This window comes from Pongo abelii, chromosome 9 (assembly GCF_028885655.2).
Source record: "Pongo abelii isolate AG06213 chromosome 9, NHGRI_mPonAbe1-v2.0_pri, whole genome shotgun sequence".
Taxonomy (NCBI): Eukaryota; Metazoa; Chordata; class Mammalia; order Primates; family Hominidae; genus Pongo; species Pongo abelii.
The window spans coordinates 124,133,243-124,154,552 of NC_071994.2; the positions used below are offsets into that span (position 1 = coordinate 124,133,243).

A 21,310-nucleotide genomic window follows, 5' to 3' on the forward strand; every position below is an offset into this window, starting at 1 on the left:
TCAGGGCACACTTGGGGACATGTGGATGATTTATTGGTTAATGCCAGCAAACACATGGAATTGGCTGCCGCTCCCATTCCCTGAACACCTTTTCTGTATCAGGCCCCATGTTCAGCGGTTTGCCACATTCTCACCTCGCGTTCACAGCACCCCGCTCCAGGCCAGCACTCAACCCCCCAGCATTCTCCAAAATGCCAGTGAGCCCTAACCATCCCCATCCTTGGGCTTTCCAACGCGTCTCCAAGACTGGCATTGTATCTGTTCACTTTGAATATGTCAATAAGTTTTAAATTAACTTGAGAGTAGTGAGTATTTGGGGAGGAGCATTTGTGACACCCCTTGGGACAATCAAAGATACAATGGGACATTACGAGTCCTGAGATGGAAACCCCCAGCCATGCCCTGTCCAGGAAGCCATTTGTTTGCTTCTTACATGATCAGCAAGTGCTTAATGCTGAGCCAGGTAGGGAAACCAAGCAGGTGACGAGTCTGTCCCAGGCCCCACTCCCATTGTACCTAGAGCAGGCGCAAATCGGAAAACATTGGAGGGCGATTGTGTGGGCCCTGGCATGAGAGCAGGGGAGTTTTGAGACATGGGTTGGCACAGGAGGAGGCAGTGTGACTCTGCGGACAAAGATGACTAGGTGAGGTGGAAGATGGGGGAGTGTGTGGAGAGTTTGTGCAGGGAGAAGCCCTTGTGCTGAGGTCAGTGTGTGTGGAAGGCAGGCCGACCCTTCCTATCTCATTGACGTGATAGTGGACTCATCCAGAGTCAGAATCACATCACCTTCCACTCAGAGCTCCCGCTCCTTGACACATGACCTTTGCCTTCTGGCTGCCCACTTAATCACGCCCACACCCTGCTCTCCCGCACGGTCCCTCCATGACCTTGTGTCTGTCTGGCCCTCCATCTTCCTTAGCCTAGAAGTCCCTCTCAGAGCGAGCTCCGCCCATCGGGATTTCGGTGCTTTCCTCTCCCGGCTCCTAGAATCGTGATGTAGAGGTTTCTCCATGCACACCTGTACCCAAGCCCGATTATCCCTGCCACCCCTGCTCCCAGCTGCCTGTCTGCATCCAGCCTCCCCTCTGCAGCTGGGCCTTGGTAATCCCTGAGCCCAGCTCTCCTCTGTCCCTGTCGCATCCCCTGAGCGGCTCTGCTGAAAATCTTCCCACACACCAAGCCTCAAGCCTATCTGCCCCACTTTCAGCACAACTCTGGGGCCAGCATGAGCTCCCTCCTCTCTCTGAACCCACCCACACCCTCTACCTCACCTCCAGGCTCAGGCCTCAACCTCACCCCACCCCCACCCTGCCTCCACCCTGCGCTTCCTGGGCCCTTGCTCCACCAGCTAGCATGATTCTGTCCTCCTCTTTTCTCCCCTTTTCCAGGGATTTTCCCTTCCTGCCTATAAATATACCCTGGACTGTCCCATCCTAAAACACCATCGCCTTCACCTTTCCTACACCCTGCTGCCCTTCAAGCTGCCCTCCAACGTAGGGAGTGACAGAATCACAGAATTGGGTGGGCCCGTGGGACCCCCCAGCCCTGCTGTTTGCGGTGGGGAAGGAGCTTGGAGGATAGGCGATCTGCCTCTGTGTGCCTGCCGCCTTGCCTCCCTTAGCTCCTAACCTGTCAAAATGCTGAACAGCCCTCACTCCTGTGGCACTCACTCAGTCCTCATCCTACGATTATGGAGTCCTGCTGCCCCCACCACTCCTGCCTTCAAAAGGTCGGCAGTGACACGTGATCAACACGCTGGTTCCCAGCCCTGCTCGGTCTGTGAGAATGGTGGGAGTGGCTACATCCTCTGTCTTCAAATTTCCTCCTCCTTGACGCTAAGACCACGTTTCCCTGATTTTCAGCCTTCCTGGCTGCTTCTGTGTTGTCTTCTATGATTGCCCTTCATTTCCCCACTCTCTAAGACCAGGTTCTCCCCAGGGCCTCTACTTCTTCCTCTTCTGCCCTTTCTCAACTCTTCACCTTGATGGTCTCACATATTCCCCAGCTTCAGCCTTGATCTCTGTACGACATGTCCAATTTCTGGCCCCTGTCTTACCCTTGCTCCACATTTTAAACACCCAGTGGGTCATTTCTGCCTGCATAGCCTGCCAGCACCTCGGATTCAACCTGTTCCAAATCCTCCTCCCCTCCAGGCATTTGAGCCCGTCATGACACCACCCTCTGTCAGTCATCCACCGGGGCTCCAAGGCTCTGAGGACCCACACTCAACCAACCAGTTATCAGGCCTGTTCCTTTCTGTGTCTCTTACATCCTTCTGGCTCTGTCTCCAATCTAATCCTGCAGCCCAGGATTCAGGGTCTCATCTCAGGAGAGGGTCTGTCCTTACCCCTGGATGGTTCCTCTCCTACTACTTAGTATTCCTTACTCACAGCGTTGCATCTTTAAAATGCTTGATGCTTCCCCCCTATACCTTGTGTAATGTACAGCCACCACATCCTGGCATCTGAGTCCCATCCATCTACATTTCTCCTCCCATCTCGCCCCAGCTCACAACCTGTGCTCTGGCTACCCTGGAAGGTCCATCACCCACTGAGCAGCCACTCAGGATCATGCCCTTGATTGTGCCTTCCCCTGGCCCATGCCTTTCATTCACAGCCCTTCCATCTCTCAGTGTTCTCCCTCCTCCAGAGCCCAGCTTGGATCCCATCTTCAGCTTGGAGCCTTCTCTGGACATCTCACTGGAGAGATCTGCCCTCTTCCCAATGCCGTCCTTGGACTGCAGTTGCTCATGTACCTGTTCTTACCTAGCCTGCTTATTGCAGACATCCTTATATCTCTGATAATGCCCAGCCATAGGTCTGTCTGGAATAAAGCAGGGGTAGAAAATAAAGAAAGAGATAGAGGGCGGGGTCAGATGATGACCTTAAACAAGTTGAAGCAGCTTGAGCCTGACCCTCCATGCAGTGGGAACCACTGTGTGTTCCTGACAACAGAAGCACCTTAAAGGACAGCTTTAAGGAGCACATCAGGGAGAGGAGCTGGGTCATCACCCCAAAGTAGCCTATTACCCACATCAGTTTCCTCCTTCTGCCCCATGTCCTCCCCGACCCTCTGTGCCCCTGGCCCTCCCCATCACATGTGGCTGAGACACCAGGGCTAAGATGAGAATGACAGCTGCCCAGTTTTGCTGCAGGAAAACCCATATTTAATGCTGAAGGGGAACCACCAGGAGATGGAAGGCAATGACCGCTACGAGGGCTTCTGTGTGGACATGCTCAAGGAGCTGGCAGAGATCCTCCGATTCAACTACAAGATCCGCCTGGTTGGGGATGGCGTGTACGGCGTTCCCGAGGCCAACGGCACCTGGACGGGAATGGTCGGGGAGCTGATCGCTAGGGTAAGGAGAGGACAAGTGATCTGGGCCTGAGGGTGGGCTGGGAGGGATTGGAAGGGCATGAGGTTGTGCTGCACGCTCATGAACCCTCCATTTGTTCAGTCAATCATTCATGCATTTGTCATTTATTTGTCCACTCATTCTATAAATCTTGCCTGGGCTGGCACAGACGTGCAGTGGTGGATAAGCCTGCAACGATCCCTATCCCGTGGCTTTCCCAGTCCAGAGCCTGTGACAAGTCATGGAGGCTTTGACTGATTAACACAGATTAGGGAGTTTGGGTTCCATTTTTGGTGCTTTTTGATTGTTCTGATTATTCTGTGGCTCATTAGCACTCCCTAGCAGAGCTTGAACAGGCCCTGGGAGAAGAGAATGCACCCACATCAGCTGGCTTGGATCCTTGAGAGATACTGCCAAGGGAGACATGGCTAAATAACAGGGCAAAGGGATTGACTGGCAGAGGAGTTGGTCACAGCTACAGTTATTTTCTTACATCTTGTGTTATCTTTGGTTAGCGTTAATGTCCTTTTACAGACCAAGAGCCAAGGTGTGCTTGGACCTGATGTAGATTTTCAGGGTAAATGTGGAGACGTGATTAACATTCAGGTGAGCATTGGAGGATGTCAGACATCTGTTAGGTTGGAGCAAGGGTATAGAAAGTTCTTCCAGGGGGAAATCTCTTGTTTTCTTTGTACACACTATTAACAACTGTAAAAATTAATTAAGTCATTGCTAATTCACCATCCATATTTCCATAACTGAGTTTTAATGATCAGGATCGGTGATGAGGACACAATGCAGAGAGCACAGACCTGGGTTCTTGATGTGACTTTGATCCAACTCTTTTCCCCTCTGGGCTTTCAATGGTAGAAGGAGCTCCTGCAGCCTCCCAGCATGTGCTGATGTGCAAGGTGTTTTACATGCATTATCGCTAATCCTCTTTAAACACACCTTTTAGCTGGTTGTTAGTCCCACTTTACAAATGAGCAGTCGAGCCCAGAAAGCTTGAATGACTTGTCGGGAGCTACACTGTTAGCATAAGGCAGGGCTCAGATTGGAACCCAGATCTTTTTCTTCATTGAATTAATATGCTTTGAACCCTTTATATCAAACAAACTTGGAAATCCAATAAATTTTTAAAATCCTACTCTTCAATGATAAAAATACTATTTGAGGTGTTAAATAAGCCGTCCTTGACAAGGGATTGGGAAAAGTCCTATGTAGATGAGAACTGTGGAAAAGGTATTTAAGAACTGAGGAGGGACGATACTTCAGGAGTTTGCCTGACAGAACATGGACAGCATCTGCAATGACCCTGCAGGGTAAAATGGCAAGCCTTGTTCTGGGAATTCTGAACGACCCAGGGCGACTGGACTCCAGAGAGGGCTGGTTCGGAAGTGAAGCCTTCCTTGCAGAGAGGGGCTTGCAAACAGAGGGCTGACAAGTCAACAGAAGGCTGCAGAAGGCCTAGGGAGCCCTGGACGACTGCCATGGGGGTGGGGATGGCAGGGTGAAGGCTTCAGCAGAAAGCCGTCTGCAGTCCTTGAGCCTCAGTTTTTGAGATTCAAGCCTGATGATGTACGTGCTTAAGTGGAAGAGGATTTGTGGCTTTCTCTACTTAAACTTTCAGACCCACTCCTGAAACATTCTTCTTATTTGGTTTCCACTGGGAAGGTGCAGCTCAATAGTTAGACCATAGAAAGCCGAAATGCCAGGCCTTTTCTTTACCTTCTTACTGATGTCCTCGTTCACCTTGAGCTGATTTCTTTGGTCTCCTTGGGCTGCCTGATGATTGGTAGGGCGACTTCAGAGACGGCGGTGTCAGTGCACAGCCATCTCCTTATTAGTCCCCTAATGAGCTGCGACTAGACTGGAGGACAAGGAGAGGAGTCTGGGACTCATAGACATGCAGCCACACACCGAGTGACTTGAACAGTCAGAATCTTAGGATTCACCCCAGATCTTCTTTCAAGCAAAAATACTGCTGCTTTGGTCTCATTGAGACTTGGCTACTTGACATGAACTAATTAATTGACCCATTAATTCAATAAATATTTATTGAACATCTTCCACTGTTGTAGACACTGGAGATACAATGGGGGACAAAATAAACATGGACACAGCCCTCACAGATCTTCTGGACTAGTGAGTGAGACGGAGATCAATGAATGATCGCATTCTTGTGTAATTTCAAGCTGTGATAAGTGCAGGGGAGGCAGAGTGGAAGGCGTTGTAAGAGAACATCTAGAGGAGAGTAGGATGCACTGTGGGCGCACAATGGGGCTGTAGGGGGAAGGCTTCCCTTGGGATGTGTGCGCTGGCTTAGGGAGGATGGGTGGGAGTTTCCTGGGCAAGCAAAAGGTAGAAGGCTGAGGGCTGTTGGTGTGCCACTGGGGTTGGTCCTGGATGGGAGTTGATGACACTGGGACCCCACCATCCCCAGGTTTGAAGGATTGGGATGTTTTCCAAGATGTTCCCCTAGGATTGTGGTAGCCCTCAGGCCTGGATCCCTTCTTTGTGACCCCTTTCCCAAGCTGCACAGGAAAATTCCAGAGGCTGTAACAGCAAGCAGAGACCCCTGTGAGGCCCTTGGGGCTATTGAATGTTCTGGCTGAAAGAGACCTTAGAAGCATTTGCATCTAAATCTGTCCCTTATACAGATGAGGAAATGGCAGCCCAGGGAGGTTAGGTAACCTGATAAAGATCACACAGATAGTAAGTTCAGAGCCAGCATTTAAGCCCTGGTCTGTCTGATCTCGGTACTTGTGATCTGAGAGAACACAAATCTTGATGTTAGACAGACCTAAGCTAAAATTTCAGTTCATTCATTTACTAGCTGTGTGTGCTTAAGCACATTATTTTATCCTTTCCACCCCTTCCCCCACAACTCTAGTGTTCATCTGCAAAGGATTTTTTTGGTAAAGATTTAAAATAACACACACACACACACACACACACACACACACACACACAGAGATTGAGAATTTGGCATACAGGAAGTATGAGAGCTGTCTTAGGCCAGGCTGCCTAGAAAACAGAGCCCAGGGTCAAATCTTGTGTACTAAATCAGGGGGTGCAAGTCCACAGATGCAGAGGTGAGGCAAAGGGGAAGGTGGCAGCAAGCGGGGAGAGTATGCAGAAGGGGTGTGTTAGCTGCTGGTCATAGCTTTGTATTAAGCACAGCTGACTGTTCAGCCTGCAGAGGCCCTATGAAATGATTGCCTCATTAAACAGTCCACCGCAAGGAGGGGGAAACTTGTACCTCTGAGTCCTATCTCTCACTGACCGAAGTTCAGACCACAGGAAGTCACCTCCCCAACACTTCTAGGCTGTGCGCCCAGACCCTTTGGCCACCTTCAAAGAAGTTGGCTCCCAAGACACTGGTAACAGCACTCGAGGTGCAAAGCGAAACATGCGGGCTGATCTAGCAAGTGGGTGAGAGCTGTGACCCTCTCCTTGCCCACAGCCTGGCCTGCAGCTGGATGCACCAGTGTTCTTGCATCACAGCAGCCCAAAGAAGCCTCAGGGCTGGAGGCTTGAGGACAGGGTGCAAGGAGTGAGGTGAGGCAATACAAAGGTCAGCCAGAGCAGACAGCATGGGCCGGGCCAGGCCAGCAGGCAGAGCACCACCAAGGCAGTGGCAGAACCTCCTCAGCCTCTCTCCAGTGAAGACCGGAACTTCCCTTTGTGGGTCAGTAGAATGCAGTTGGTGCTGGGTCATCTTCCTGGAGGGTTATTGGTAACAATGTGGGGAAATCCTCATGGGCATGCCTGAGCAAACATGGGGATGAGTTTTGGCCCCATGAGTGATTATCTTAGGGACACCAGGCTGTCTCTCAATGCCCCTTTTCTTGTTCAAGAGGTATATGTTTGCTAGTACCAAGAATAAAATTAGGCCAATTGTCAACAGCTGAGAGTGAAAACCACTGTAACACATTGGGTAAGCCTAGGATTTCCTCTTGGGGGTCCAGGGATCCTGCCCAGACATTGGCCGTCTTGCATGGCAGCTCTCCAGGGGCTCTCACTTATGCAGCACATGTGGAACTTGGGGAAGAAAGAGAATGTGTACAAGGATAAGGTGCCAAGGTGTGTATGGACAGGGCTGCCCAACAGTTTCCCCTGGACAACAAGCAAGGTACATGTAATTGAAACTGCAGCAGAAGAAATGAAGGTTGATATAAAGGAGAACCTCCCCAACAAGGGGCTTGGGGTTGACCAATTTCTTTCTTTGGAGAGTTTGAGGAATATAGTGACTGCCTGTATGTCTGAGTGATATGAATTAAAGTGTAGAGGCCCAGGGTTATCTCCAGTGGAAGTTGTAGAGCCTCAGTCTTTTCACATTTGTTATCACCTGCTTACCCAAAATAGTGGGTGCTGTGGTTTGAGTGTGTCCTTCTAAAGTTCATGTGTTGGAAGCTTAATCTGCAATGCAACAGTGTTGGGAGGTGGGGCCCAATAAGAGATGAATGGGTCATGAGCACTCTGCCCTTAGGAATGGATTCGTGTCATCATCGAGGAAGGTTAGTTACTGGAAGAGCAGGTTGTTATAAAGTGAGTCAGGCCTCTGGTGCCTCTCTCTGTCTTGTACGGTCACTTCTGCCATGGCTGACCCTTACCAGGTGACAGTGCCGTGCTCTCAAACTTCCTTCCCAGCCTCCAGAACTGTGAGACAAATAAATTTGTATTGTTTATAAATTGCTTAGTCTGTGGTATCCTGTTATAACAGCGGAAAGCATGCAGAGACCATGGACTTAGACACACAGCCGTGTATTCATCGTGGAGGAGAATTCAAGCATATTTTCTGCATATGCATGAAAATCATCAGAGCACGTCTTTTGGTGTAATCCCATTAAAAGGGGGAAGTGTGGTTAGAGTGAAAGCAAGTGGATTCACACAAACTGGGCTAGTTGGGTGGCCTCTCACCCTGGGGCTGTGTCTGGGCAGTGGAGATGAGAAGGATGGTTGTTTGAGAAGCTCTCAGGTTTGAATTTGTTTTGCCTGGTTAGATCCTTCGCAGCTAAGCCCACAGAAGGCCTGAGTGGCAGTGATGTTGTATCTCACTGGAGGTGTGCTTGGCAGAGAGGAGACAGACTGGAGTAGCTTGAAGAAGCAGATGCCCCAGGACTAATCCCAGGGACCCTCTGTATCATGCCAGTACATGTACATGGATGTATAAACAGTTTTGGTGAAACTGTTCAAGGCATTCAGGTACAAAGATGAATCGATAGTCTCTAGACTCAAGGAGGCCATTCTTTGATAGGGGCCCCATTCGGGTAAGAGCAGGGTGAGAAGGACTATGATGGGGAAGTGCAGGGTGCAGAGAGAATACTGGAGGAGGGCTCTGAACTCTGTCTGTGACACGTGGGGAAGGATCCTGTGGGAGGTGATGCTAGGCCTGAATCTTTAAGGATGAAGAGACGTTGGCCATCAAAGAAGAGACATGGAGAGAGAAGATCATGCCAGTGAGGAGACAGTACAAGAGCCAAGTCACAGGGACATGAACGTGCAGGGGTAGATTCCATTTCAGCAACCACACATAGGTGGGTCTCCCTGGAGCAGGGCATGGTGGTAAGGGAGTGTGGCCCATGGGCAGCTGTCATTGATGAAGGGCCTGTTTGAGCTGTAGCATTAAACAAGCGGGCAGGAGGGCAAGACTGGAGGCAGGGGAGCCGGGAAGAAGGCTTTCATTGTTGCAAGAGATGATGAGAACCAAAAGTAGCTTGGGAGTTAGAGGAAGGTACAGATTCCAAAACTCTCTTTAAAGATAATAGGCTGGGCATGGTGGCTCACGCCTATAATCCCAGCACTCTGGGAGGCCGAGGCGGGTGGATCACCTGAGGTCAGGAGTTCGAGACCAGCCTGGCCAACATGGTGAAACCCCATCTCTACTAAAAATGCAAAAATTAGCCAGATGTGGTGCTGCATGCCTGCAATCTCAGCTACTCAGGAGGCTGAGGCAGAAGAATCACTTGAACCTGGGAGGTAGAGGTTGCAGTGAGCCAAGATCACACACAATTGCACTCCAGCCTGGGTGACAGAGTGAGACTCCGTCTCAAAAAAAAAAAAAAGGTTTTTCTCTTATACAGAGGTAGACATGCTTTTTGAAAAATAGATAAGGTTTAAAAAAGCTAAAAATTATTTGTAATTCCACCACCTGGTAATACCCATGGCTAACATTTCTGTATCATGCCTTCTAATTTTTAAATGCATATATGTTTTACACAAGTTCTTTTTGTAGAAAATTGGATTATACTATATGCAGTGTTGTGTAACCCATTAAAAACTATTTAATAGAGAAATCATCAGGACTAGGGGAACCAGTGGATATGGAATGTGAGAGAGAGGGAGAATGTAGGATGACTCACCAGTTTCTGTCTTGGACATACGGATGGTTGGTGGTGCCCAGCATTGAGATGGAAAAACAGGTCTGGGAGGAGAGAGAGGATGCATTTAGCTTTGGAAATGGTAAGTTTGAGGTGCCTTTTGGACATCTACTTAGAGACGTTCAGCAGAGAGTTGGCTAGAGTGGGCTTCAGCAGGCTGAAGGCATAGAATCTAGGGTGAATGGATGGGTGGGTGCAACTGAAGATATGAGTAGGGAAGGAATCTTTCAGGGAAAAGAGCACATGTTCAAGAGGGAGGAAGATGGGAGCCCGTGAAGGCTGCTGAAAGAGAATGGGTAAAGAGGTTTTCTGCCGCTTGAAAGGAAGTACAGAAGAACATTTCCCAGGCTGAGCAATACGGGGGTCACTGGCAAATGCAGTTTCAGGGGGTAGCTGGATTGAGGTCCAATGGCAGTGATTGAATTGTGAAGAAGAAGAGTGAGCAGAGGAGATGGAGACAGCGGCCGGGGAATACTCATTAAAGTCATGTAGCTTGTAAGGGAAAGCAAGGTAAAGGGCTGTAGCTAGAGGGAGCTGTGGAGCTGACAGATTGACTGTAAGTCAAGATGAAATCACTTATGTAAGCAGCTGCTCAGAATTGAGAATCTTTTTCTTATGGATTGGGGAAATGCAGGGACATTCATGTGGCTGGAGCAATACTGGAGTTGGGAGTGTCAGTAAAAGGTAGGCGGGATGGAGGCTGGAGATGATGGAGCATTCAGAAAAGGGTTTTGGAGTTTTTGTCAAGATGCTAGTACTTCTTCCCACAGCTGGTACCTGGGAACCAGCGCAGTCAGGCAAGTATCTGTCTGGGCGTTGTCTTAAACCCTTGACATTTAGGCAGTGATTGAATGTCTACAAACTGCTTTCACAAGCATTAGCTCTTTCATCCTTTACAGCAGCACCGTGAAGTAGGTATTATTATCCCCATTTTAGAGCTAAGCAAACTGAGGTTTCAAAGGACAAAGTGAACCACTACCAGTTAGTGGCAGAGGTCTGGTGAAACTTAGGCACCTGAGACCAAGTCCATGGCAGCACACGGCCTTTCCCTGCAGGAATTACAGCCTCATCTCCCTGCAGCCACAATTGGCATTCACTTCTGAGATGTCCTTCCAGACAGAGGATATGGAGGGTGCCCAGAATTTGATACGCAAGTTCAACTCTGGCCCATAAAGAGATTGCACTCCATCTGTAAAGTGAGAGAACCAGCGAGATGACTTCCAAGGCCCCTTCCGCTTGGTAGGGAGGCATTCTTGGTCAAGTGCTGAGCTGTAGTACCCTGGAAGGTACAACAGCTGCATTTTCCATCCTCAGGGCCCTGCTTGGGAGAGAGTAAAGCACATTTGGGAAGAGATAGTGTCCCCCTCTAGGTTCACAGTTCAGAACAAAGTACCCCGTTGGCATTCAACTCCATGTTGGTGGAATGGCACATTTAAGTTCAAAGAGAAAAGGGCTTTGGAAGGCTTAGATTCAAGGCTCATAAGCCTTGGACATCGAATAGCTCTTACCAATGACATTTTGATGAATTAAGTGTAAATGAAGCTGAAATGCCTCATTCCATTTTTTCTCCTGGGTGCCCAGGAGAAAGGATTGTGGAGGGAGCTTCCCAGAGGCCTGGCGGATCGGGCTGTTCATGGCCTCAATTCACTGGGAAGGTTGTCCAGAGACATTTTGCTGAATTTAAAAAAAAAAATACAAGTGGTCCCCTGAGATCACTTTTCACCTTGAAGCCAGAGACTATTTTAACTACAAATAGGTCACAGAATTCTATTCAGCATTCTTTAAAATAAAGATACTGATCCAGGGGCCAAAGTGGAGTGTTCCACTCCTTCCCCATGTGACAGCTGAGCTCAGCGAGGGCTTTGCTTTGTCTTCCCCATTGAGGCTTAGTTTCTGCATTTATGCAAATCTGAAAGAGATGAGCTTCTGTTATAATTCAACCATTCATTCATTCATCAAAGTGCCTGCTTTCTGACAAGCACCGCTTGGATGTGAGGAATTGCCTGTAAGGAGTTCAGGATCTACTCAAAGAGATGGACAGGTAAACCAAGAATTACTGTACAGTGTGACACATGCTATATTAATAATAGTTATAATGATGGTAATAACAGCAGCTGACAGGTATAAAGTGCTTCCTATGGGCCAGGCACTGTTCTGAGCACTTGACTGTATTAACTCAAGCCTCACAATAACCGAATGTGGCAGGTGAGGTCGCAAAACAGTTAAGGAACCTGCTCAAAGTCCCATGAGTAGTGAGTGGCAGGGGTGGCTTTGATAGAAGTTGAGCGAGGTGTGGTACAGGAGCAGGGAAGAGCTCACCAAGGAAATGACGAGTGAGCAGAGCACTGAGGATCAAGAAGGATCGCCTTGGTAGAAAAGGATATTATACTCTAGGTGAGGTGGACGGTGAGAAATGTACACTGCAGTGCCGTTGGTTCTGGATGACTGGAGCCAAGCATGAAAGGGGGTAGAGGAGAACAGGGCTGTAGGCAGGGGCTAGTCATGATAGGGTTTATGTGTTTGGATCTTTATAAACTATGTCCGGAGTGCTAGTGGGAGCTGTCTAAGAGCAGGTGGTTTGTTTGTTTTATTCAAAGAGGGGAGTGGCATAATTGCCTTTGGTTCCAGAAGGTTGCTCTAGCAGATGAGAGGGGGACGGATTGGAGGTGGGAAGACCAGATGCAGGTTTACTCACTAGACAGCTGTCCAGTGATCAGGAGAATGGAATGGGGTCTGAACTAAGCAGTGACTGTGAGGCTGCCCAGGAGAGGATGGTGGCTGTGTGAGGACTTCAGAATTTGAGTCTGGGACCCAGTGAGTGCAGGGAGCTCCCCTTTCCTGTAGACCTTCAAGCATGGGTTAAGGTCATCCTGCTTCTCAGGGGAGAAGGGATGGGCTGTTTGACCCTGGGAAGGTCCTTTCTACAATGGCTCCTTGAGAGATGCATGCCACGTAGCGATCCCTGCATGCAACCCACTGAGACCTGGGAAGGGAGGAAATCCATCTTTTCCGGCTCATTATTCACAGACAGGTATACTTGAAAATAAAGGGGCCCGTGCTCTGGACTGCACCTTAGCCACAACCATGTTCATGCACTCTCTCGACAACACTCTGCTTCATTGTGAGTTCCCGAAAGGTTCTTTTCTGTCACTAGGAGTCATTTCACTCACCTGAGAAAAGGGCAATAATGGCAGTTTCGTGACTGCAGCTGCCCTTTTTTTCTTCTGAGATGACTGTATCGGCTGCCAGGCTGCAGCTGGGCTCTCCCGTCTCATCTCCCTCTCTCCCTCTGATGGCTTCCCTCTCCTCCATTCAGGAGTGAGGTACACACCCTAGAAGATTGCCGCTGGGCCTCTGGAGCCACAGCTGCCAACCGTGCGAGCCCAGCCAATGCCCTACCTGTGCTCGGTGGAGGGCTCTGCTGCGGCTTTCTGATTCGCTCTGTCCTCTGGCTTCGCTTGGCTTGTAGGGTATCTGAATGGGGATCTCACGTGCTCCAGACCCTTGCTCACATGTCTTCCTAGTTCAAAGCCAAGCCACCAGGAGGGAAGGGAGTAGAAGCAGGGTGCTATAACTCCTGACAAGGCCAGACACCATGTAGAAGCTCTACACTCATGAATTCATTTGATCCTTACATGGCCCATGAGACAGGAATTATTACTCCGTTCCACAGATGAGGGCACAGAGGCTTGGAGAGTTCCATAATTAACCCAAGCTCAGACACACAGCAAGTGGCCAGAGCCCAGACTCAGACCCCAATCTTGGGCTCTTCTCACTGCACCAAAGGGGTATGTGAGAACTGGTGTCTGGAACAGAGGATGACTTGGGTGGCATCGTCTTGTTCTCTGCATCAGCCTCCTAGAAGAATGGGGAGGAAGGAATAAGTTGGCCCAGGAAAATGGTAAACAAGGAGGTGGTTCTGAGTGGCCAGTTTGACAGGGACATTTGGCTGACACTTGTGTCCTCAACCCTCTTATCTGGAAACTGGGCTTATTATGACCACCTCGTTTTTCAGACTAAGAAAGCAGAGCCCCAAGAAGCTAACGCCCAGGAGTGCTAGGAGTTGAAGTCAGGTCCTTTTCCTCTAGGAGCCTTTCAGCTAAAAAAGCAGACAGATGCGAGCAGAAGTTATTTTAATGAGGTCATACAGGATAAGTGCTGTATTAGACATAGCAAAGTACATCATAAATGACTAGGAAGGTAGGGGCAGAAATGACTTCTGAATCGGGACAACCAGGATGGATTCCTAGTGGAAGTAAGACTGGCAACTCTTTGAAGGAAAGTGCAATGTCTTATGCATCTTGACATCCTTATGCATCTAACACAGTGCCTGAAACACGGTGAAGTGGTAACATAGGTAATACTAGGAATCTCTAGTCTGAAAATCCAAAATCTGAAATGCTCCAGTGTCTGAAACTTTTTGAGCTTCGATGTGATACCACAAGTGGAAAATTCCACACCTATCCTCATGAAGGGTCATAGTCAAAAACAGTCAAAACTTTGTTTCATGAACAAAATTATTTAAAATATTGTATGAAATTACCTTCAGGCTACGTGTCTAAGGTATATATGAAACAGAAATGAACTTCGTGTTTAGACTTGAGTCTCATTCCCAAGATACCTCATTATGTTTATGAAAATATTCCAAAATCTGAAAAAGTCGGAAATTCGAAACACTTCTGGTCTCAAGCATTTCAGATAAGGGGTGCTTGCACTCCCCTAGGGAGTGCTTCCTTCAGCAGATTTGCATCAACCCAAGGCTTAGAAAGCCAGGCTTTCCAGCCAGGTGTGTTGGCTCACGCCTGTAATCCCAGCACTTTGGGAGGCCAAGGCAAGCGGATCACCTGAGATCAGGAGTTCGAGACCAGACTGGCCAACATGGAGAAACCTTGTCTTTACTAAAAAATTCAAAAATTAGCTGGGCATGGTGGCGCATGCCTCTAATCCCAGCTACTCAGGAGGCTGAGGCAGGAGAATTGCTTGAACCCGGGAGGCAGAGGTTGCCGTGAGCCGAGATCGTGCCATTGCACTCCAGCCTGGGCAACAAGAGCGAAACTCCGTCTCAAAAAAAAAAAAAAAAAAAAAAAAAAGAAAAGAAAAGAAAGCCAGGCTTTCCGTTTATGAATCAATCAGCAGACAGTCATTTAACATCTACGTGCCAGTCACTGTGCTGGGGTGTGGGGTAAAGAAACAGATCAGGTTTGGTTCTGTCTCTGAAAGCTTACAGACTGGGCGGTAAAAGGCAAGAGGGACACAGGCATGTAAGATAATAAAGTGTAGGTGTGAGTACATGGCTGGGAGCCCCAAGCAGGGCAGGACTAAGGAATGACATCGGAGCACCACCCGTGAAGGTGCGCTGATTAAATCCCTGTTTCTGGGAGAGCAGTCTCCAGGCCCAGAGACAGCCACAGATTTGAAACAGACTTCAGAATTTTCCCCGTCCATCCTCAGATCCCTGTGCTGGTTATTTTCCATGGAAGGAGTTGCTCTGGGGGATCTGGAAGGGTTTGGAGTTCAGTTAGGTTCAGTGCTCCCTTAGCAGCTTCCTATTGGGAACTCCTTCAAACCCCAATGGGCATCTCAAAGCAGCCTGGGAAACTTGTCAGTTCTTGGGAATTATTTCTGCCATCCCCACTGAGCGGCAGCTGTTAAGGGGAGTGAAGGGTCTGCAAAGGAAATGAAAATGTATTAATTAAGGCATCTGAAAGCCTTCTAAGAGATTGGCTTGCTGTTAAGCAGAAGAGACAGGTGGTAGGGAATTGATTTGGGTCAGAGGCAGGAAAGGAAGCTACGGACAATGTGATCTTAATGTCTTCTAAGAATTCTCTAGTCTCGATTCCCCAGCCACACAGCAGAGATGAGGATGTTACCTGTGGGCTTGGCCAGACACCAGACTCTGGTCTGAGGCCAGGGATGCTTTCAGGAGCTCCAGTTCAGCATGCAGGGACCAAACCTCCTCCGCCTTGCTCTCCTTCCCACCCGGACTGAGAAATCCAGCTTCTGATGATTCCCCAAGCCTGAGTCTCTGAGCTTGTCAACACTGGTTCTCTCACTCCCCTTCCCCTCAGGAGTAAGAATCCTATTCCTGAACCTGGGGTGACAACCCTATTGACCCATTCTGATGTACTTACCGTCCTCAGCCAATGGTGCCTGCCTCTAGATGCATTGATTCCATATTGGTTGTGCCTTCAGCTTGAACAAGACACAGTTTTTACTTTCATAGAGCTCACATCCTGTATACATAGAACCTCCAGGTATGGTTTGTGCAGGTTAAGACATGGTGAAGGAGGAATGGGGTGTGAAACCCAGCTCTCACTCTGCTCACCAAACACGTGCTCTGGGATGGGGGGGTATCCACTTGTCGATTTTTTTTCCTACAAAAATGCCTTTAGCTTGCCAAGGCATGTGCCCACTAAGTCTGCTCAGAGGGCCAATCTTTATAATTCATACAACGTCCCCAACTGTACTGGGAATGAGACCCAGTGTATAAGTTAGTATGAGACGTTAGCATGTGATGTATACAAAAGGGAATCCTACGCAAAATGGTATGGGAACACAGAGAAGGAGGGAAGTGTTTCAGCCGGAGGAAGCCAGGCAAGGCTTCAGAGCAGAACTAATGAGAATTGTCACCAGTGTTTATTGAATACCTACTACCTGCCAGGCATTTATCATGCATCATTTCCTCTCCACATAACAATCTTGCACGATAAATATTATTATTCACATTTCATAACCAAGATGCCGAGGTTGACTTTGGCTTAACAGAGAAGGCCAACTCAGGGTCGCACAGCTAACAAGTGATTGATCTGGAATTCAAAGCCAAACCCGTCTGACATCAAAGCCCACGGTCATTCTAACCACTGCAGTGCCTCTCAGGGAAGTGCAGTCAAGTCAGACCTTGATAGACACGTAGGAATCTGACAAGCGACAAGGAGGAGAGAGTTGCCGGCAGAGGGAACGGTGTGGGGTCCGAAATGTATGCCAAGTTTAAGGAACATGAGAGTGCATTGTGTCCACATCACAGGCTGAAAAGAGGTCAGTAGCTTAAGGTGATGCTGAAGAGGCAAACCTCGGCTGGGTGGTGACAGTCACTTAGACCATGGGAAGGAGCTGGGACTCCATTTTAAAGAGGGTAGAGAGTCACTGGAGTTTTTAAAGAGGATGAGTAATATTAGATCTTTGGTGTAAACTTTAGAGCTGTGGTTCTCAAAGTATTGTCCTTGAACCAGTAGCATCAGCAACACCTGGGACTTGTCAGAAATCCCAATTCTGGGGCCCCATCTAGACCTACTTAACCTGAAACTCTGGGGTGGGACTCAACAATTTGCAACTTAACAGGCCCTCCAGGTGGTGCTGATTCGAACTCAGGTTTGAGAACCACTGATTCCCAATGCTGCTTGAGTCGCAGCTGAGTGGATGGATGGCGTGGGAAAGAACTGGAAGCAAAGAGACCAGTGCAGAAGCTACTGAATAATTCAAAGGAAGGCTTGAATGATGGTAGGGGCAGTGAGAGTCAAGCGGTGGTGATGGATTCAACAGGCGTTTCAGAGGTAAAAGGGATGGGGTCTGGTTATTGAATGGGGAGACAACAGGGAAGGGAGGGAGAGGGAAGACTCCAGGCTGACTCATGGTCTCTGCTTGGGATGACAGATGGATGGGGAAGTCATTAATGGCACACAGGGAAAGAGTAGCTTTAGATGGCAGAGATAAGGAATTAGACATGGGTATAGGAAGTCAGTAGGTAGGGGCAGTGAAGAAGGCTGGCAAGAGGCAGCGCTGGGCCTGAGCCCCATTTGGAAGTTGTCGGTATACAGGTGGTAGTAAAATGGGAGGAATGTGCTCACCCCTGTCCTCACACTGCCTTCCCTCCCGACTGGACACCTGGGTACAAATCGCTGCTCTGCCAGCTATGAGCTGTGTGGACTTGGACAAGTCACCCAACATTTCTCAACCCTGGTGTCTTCACCCTCAAAATGAAAATAATAGTACCCACCCCTGGATTACTATGAGAAATAAATGGAATATAATTCCTCTAGCGTGCCTGCACTTTGTGGACGCTCTGTGAGTGTTCGCTCTCTCCTCTCCTTCCCTCCCCACATAGGGCTCTATTTTCACCTCCTCTTCTGGCCTGGAGCTCAGCTCCTCAGCCTCACCCGCCTCGGTCCCCAAACACGTGCTCATCTGCGTGCATGTCTGCCTGCTGCCCTGGGACATGCTCATCCAGGCCCCAGTCTTCCCTCTCCCAGGCCGGCCTGGGTTCATTCCTCTTGCCACGCAGACCACAGCAGCATCATTCATCAACACAGAGTGCACATGTGTCCAGTCTTGATCCTACTGGGGAGAGGCCCAGCAGCCTTCCAAGGTTATATGCGCTGTTCTAACCCCTTCTCTTCTTGCCCTCAGATATTCCCCCCAGGAGGTGGGGGTGTCTGGGCCCCCTCTTATTAGGTATCTAGGCAATGGCAGTGGTGGAGCACCCACTAGTCCTCTTGGGCTTAGAGAAATATTATCTTGAGTTAGAAGCCAGGGTCTGTCCCAGAACCATAAATTAGTATCTGAATCTTCCTGGGCTACCATTTGCTCACGTCTTCAATGAGCATAACCATTTCCTCTATGCCCTGCCTGGCACCAGCCACAATTTCACCAGTATCCCTTCCATCTGGAAGAACTAATCCAGAGTCTACATCTCTGCATCTCCTCTCAAGTGCCGCACACTCACTGGCCTCCTCTTGGTTCCTTGGACACAGCATGGTCAATTCCAGCATGTAGCCTTCACATTTGCGCTTTCTTCTTTCAAAAACCTGTCTCCCAAATCTCCAGTCTGTTTCCATTTCATTATCTCTGTCTAAGCCTAGCGTCCCCTCTTCTGAGAAGTGTTCTTTCTTTGCCACCCTGAAGGACCCCCATCCTCTCATTTAGTCACCTTCTACCACATTATCCTGTTTTATGATCTTCAAAGAAATTATTACTAAAACCACCTTGCTTATTATGGGACTATTTGTTTATTGACTGTCTCCGCTCACTAGAATGTAAGTTTCCTGAGGTCAGGAACTATAGCTGTCTTCTTTATCCCTCTACTGGTAGCATTCAGAACAGGCTCTGGCATATAGCACTCACTCAGCCACCAGGGGCTGGGTGGATGGATGGATGGATGCTGTAAAGGGATGTGGAAGAGAATTAACCATCCCAGCATTGATGCCAAAGCACTTGGAGCCTGGATCAAACAGCCCAATGCTGGGGACCAGTTGTAGGTTTTCGGAAGATCCTTTTGCTAACAGGGAAAGCACAGCAGCAGTCCAGGTGTACCGGTGCGTTTAGCAGGTTGGGGCTGCAGGAGGTGGCTGCCCTCCTGCCTGCACGCACTTTCTGTGATCCCTGCCTCCTGCTCCTGCCTCCACCCTCCCGGCTCCTGCAGCTGGGTCTCCAGCTCACACCACTGCATGCGTGGCCCCACCTCACTTCCCAGGGCAGTATTATCTTAAGAAAGAAGAATGTAAGCATCCCTTTCCCTCCCTCCTCTCTCCATGGGGTGGGGAGGTCCAGGGGGAGTTGTCTGACTCTAGGATTGACCCTCCAGTCTCCAATTTTGTTCTCCTAGTTGCAGCGACTCCTTGCTTCATTCTTTAAGCTTTAAGCCTAACTGGGTATCGGTGCAGCCCCTAACACCCACACATCTATGGTTCAACTGCCTTTAGGATAAATCTGCTCTATCAAGCTTGCAGGCTTTCTTTCCTGAAGTATGTGTGTTGGTGAGGCGTGGCGGCAGCAGGGTGGAGGTCGCAGAGCAAGTGCCCACCCCACTCATCTGGACTTCGGAGCCACCTCACCCAGACTCCCAACACTGTGCTCAACTCCCATGGCTCCCTACGCCACCTTGGCCTGTGCCTGCTCCACAGATAGTACTGGCCTCATTACTGTGTGCCAGGAACAATACTTGCTTTACAAATGTTCTCCTATTTAATCTTAGGACAACATTACAAGGGCAAAAGTATATTGCCCCCATTTTATAGATCAGAAGACTGAGGCTCTGAGGTCAGCTCACTTGTTCAAGATCACGTGGCTGGGAAGTGGTAGAATTAGGATTCAAATTCAGATGGGTCAGTGTGTTCTTCTGACTGCTGTGCAGAGCTGCCCCCAACAGTTGCCACCTCTCGCTTATAGGGTGGTACCTCAGTCACCCCATCCTGCTGCTTTTGCTCCCTGCCCTACCCCACAGCCAGGCCCTGCTCATCCCTTGCCTTCCTGTGAATAGATAGTCCTGCTTCAAAGAATTCCAAATGTGGCACCTCCCTCCATCTTCCCTCTGCCCTCTGGCCATCCCTCACCAGAAGGTCTTGTGATGTGTTCGATATGTGTACTGCCTGGCTTGGCCTCGCCAACTCACAGTTCCTGGCCAGAGTCATTATATGCTCCGGGGGGCTTATTTACAGATGATTTTTCTTGCCATCCTATAGCTTGTCAGGAGCAACTGACATCCTCCCATTTGTCAGCGTGAGAGCCAGGCCTGGCTCAGTTGTGCTGATGGCGGTGTTGGCAGCAACGGAGGCAGCCATCTGAGTGTCCTGTTGTATTACACCCCTTTCCAGAACCTATGGAATTATTCCTTATCTTATGCAGCCTTCAGATAGGCTGCCTCGCTCGATGCCAAACTCTGGCCCTAGCTGTGTCTGTATTTGCTCTTGAGGCAACAATACGAAGGCCCAGATCCTTAGAAATAGCAGCGTGTGGTACGGTCGATGCATTTGGACTGCACTGAAAGGCACTGTTGACTCTTGCCAGACAGATCCCTATCCAGATCCAGGAGACACCCTGCACGGACCTGCCATGTCCTAGGTGGCGGCAGAACAGTGGGACAGAGGCCTGGTTGGCTGTCAGAGGGTGGCAAACAGTGGGACACAGGTGGGAGATCAAAACAGATGCTAGGTGTGGCCGGTAAGTCCAGCAAGTGTGCAAGCTGAGGTTAGTCTGGCCAACAGGGAAGGGGAGTTACTAGGAGCAAGTCGGATAGAAGGGCTCAGTCTTAGAAAAACTTAGCAGGCAGGATGTTGCTGCCCAAAGCAGAGGCTGGATCTCTGGGGCTCATGCACAAAGGATGGAGACAAGATGCCAGAATCAGGAACAGCATAATAGAAAGAATGGCAACGAACACTTACTGAGCACTTGCCCCATGCTAGGCCTGATCCATTCGCTCATTTTTTTTTGGAGACGGAGTCTCGCTCAGTCGCCCAGGCTGGAGTGCAGTGGCGCGATCTCGGCTCACTGCAAGCTCCGCCTCCTGGGTTCACGCCATTCTCCTGCCCCAGCCTCCTGAGTAGCTGGGACTACAGGCGCCCACCACCACGCCCGGCTAATTTTTTTGTATTTGTAGTAGAGACGGGGTTTCACCCTGTTAGCCAGGATGGTCTTGATCTCCTGACCTCGTGATCTGCCCGGCTCGGCCTCCCAAAGTGCTGGGATCACAGTCATGAGCCACCGCGCCCAGCCCCATTCGCTCGTTTAATCCTCAGAACAAACCTATGAAGCAGAAACTGGCACCATTCATACTTTACTCATGAGAAAGCAAGTTCAGAG

The 21,310-nt window shown here is 49.4% G+C and overlaps 1 protein-coding gene across 12 annotated transcripts in view; it reads left to right on the plus strand.

Moving 5' to 3' along the window:
* Positions 1 to 21,310, plus strand: part of GRIK4 (glutamate ionotropic receptor kainate type subunit 4) — a 472,259-nt gene that overhangs the window by 387,729 nt on the left and 63,220 nt on the right. For all 12 annotated transcript variants that reach the window (XM_054525265.2, XM_024255906.3, XM_054525260.2 and 9 more), the window contains one exon: positions 3,156 to 3,359. In XM_054525265.2, the coding sequence (XP_054381240.1) occupies positions 3,156 to 3,359 (204 nt within the window). The remainder of the gene's footprint in view (positions 1 to 3,155; positions 3,360 to 21,310) is intronic.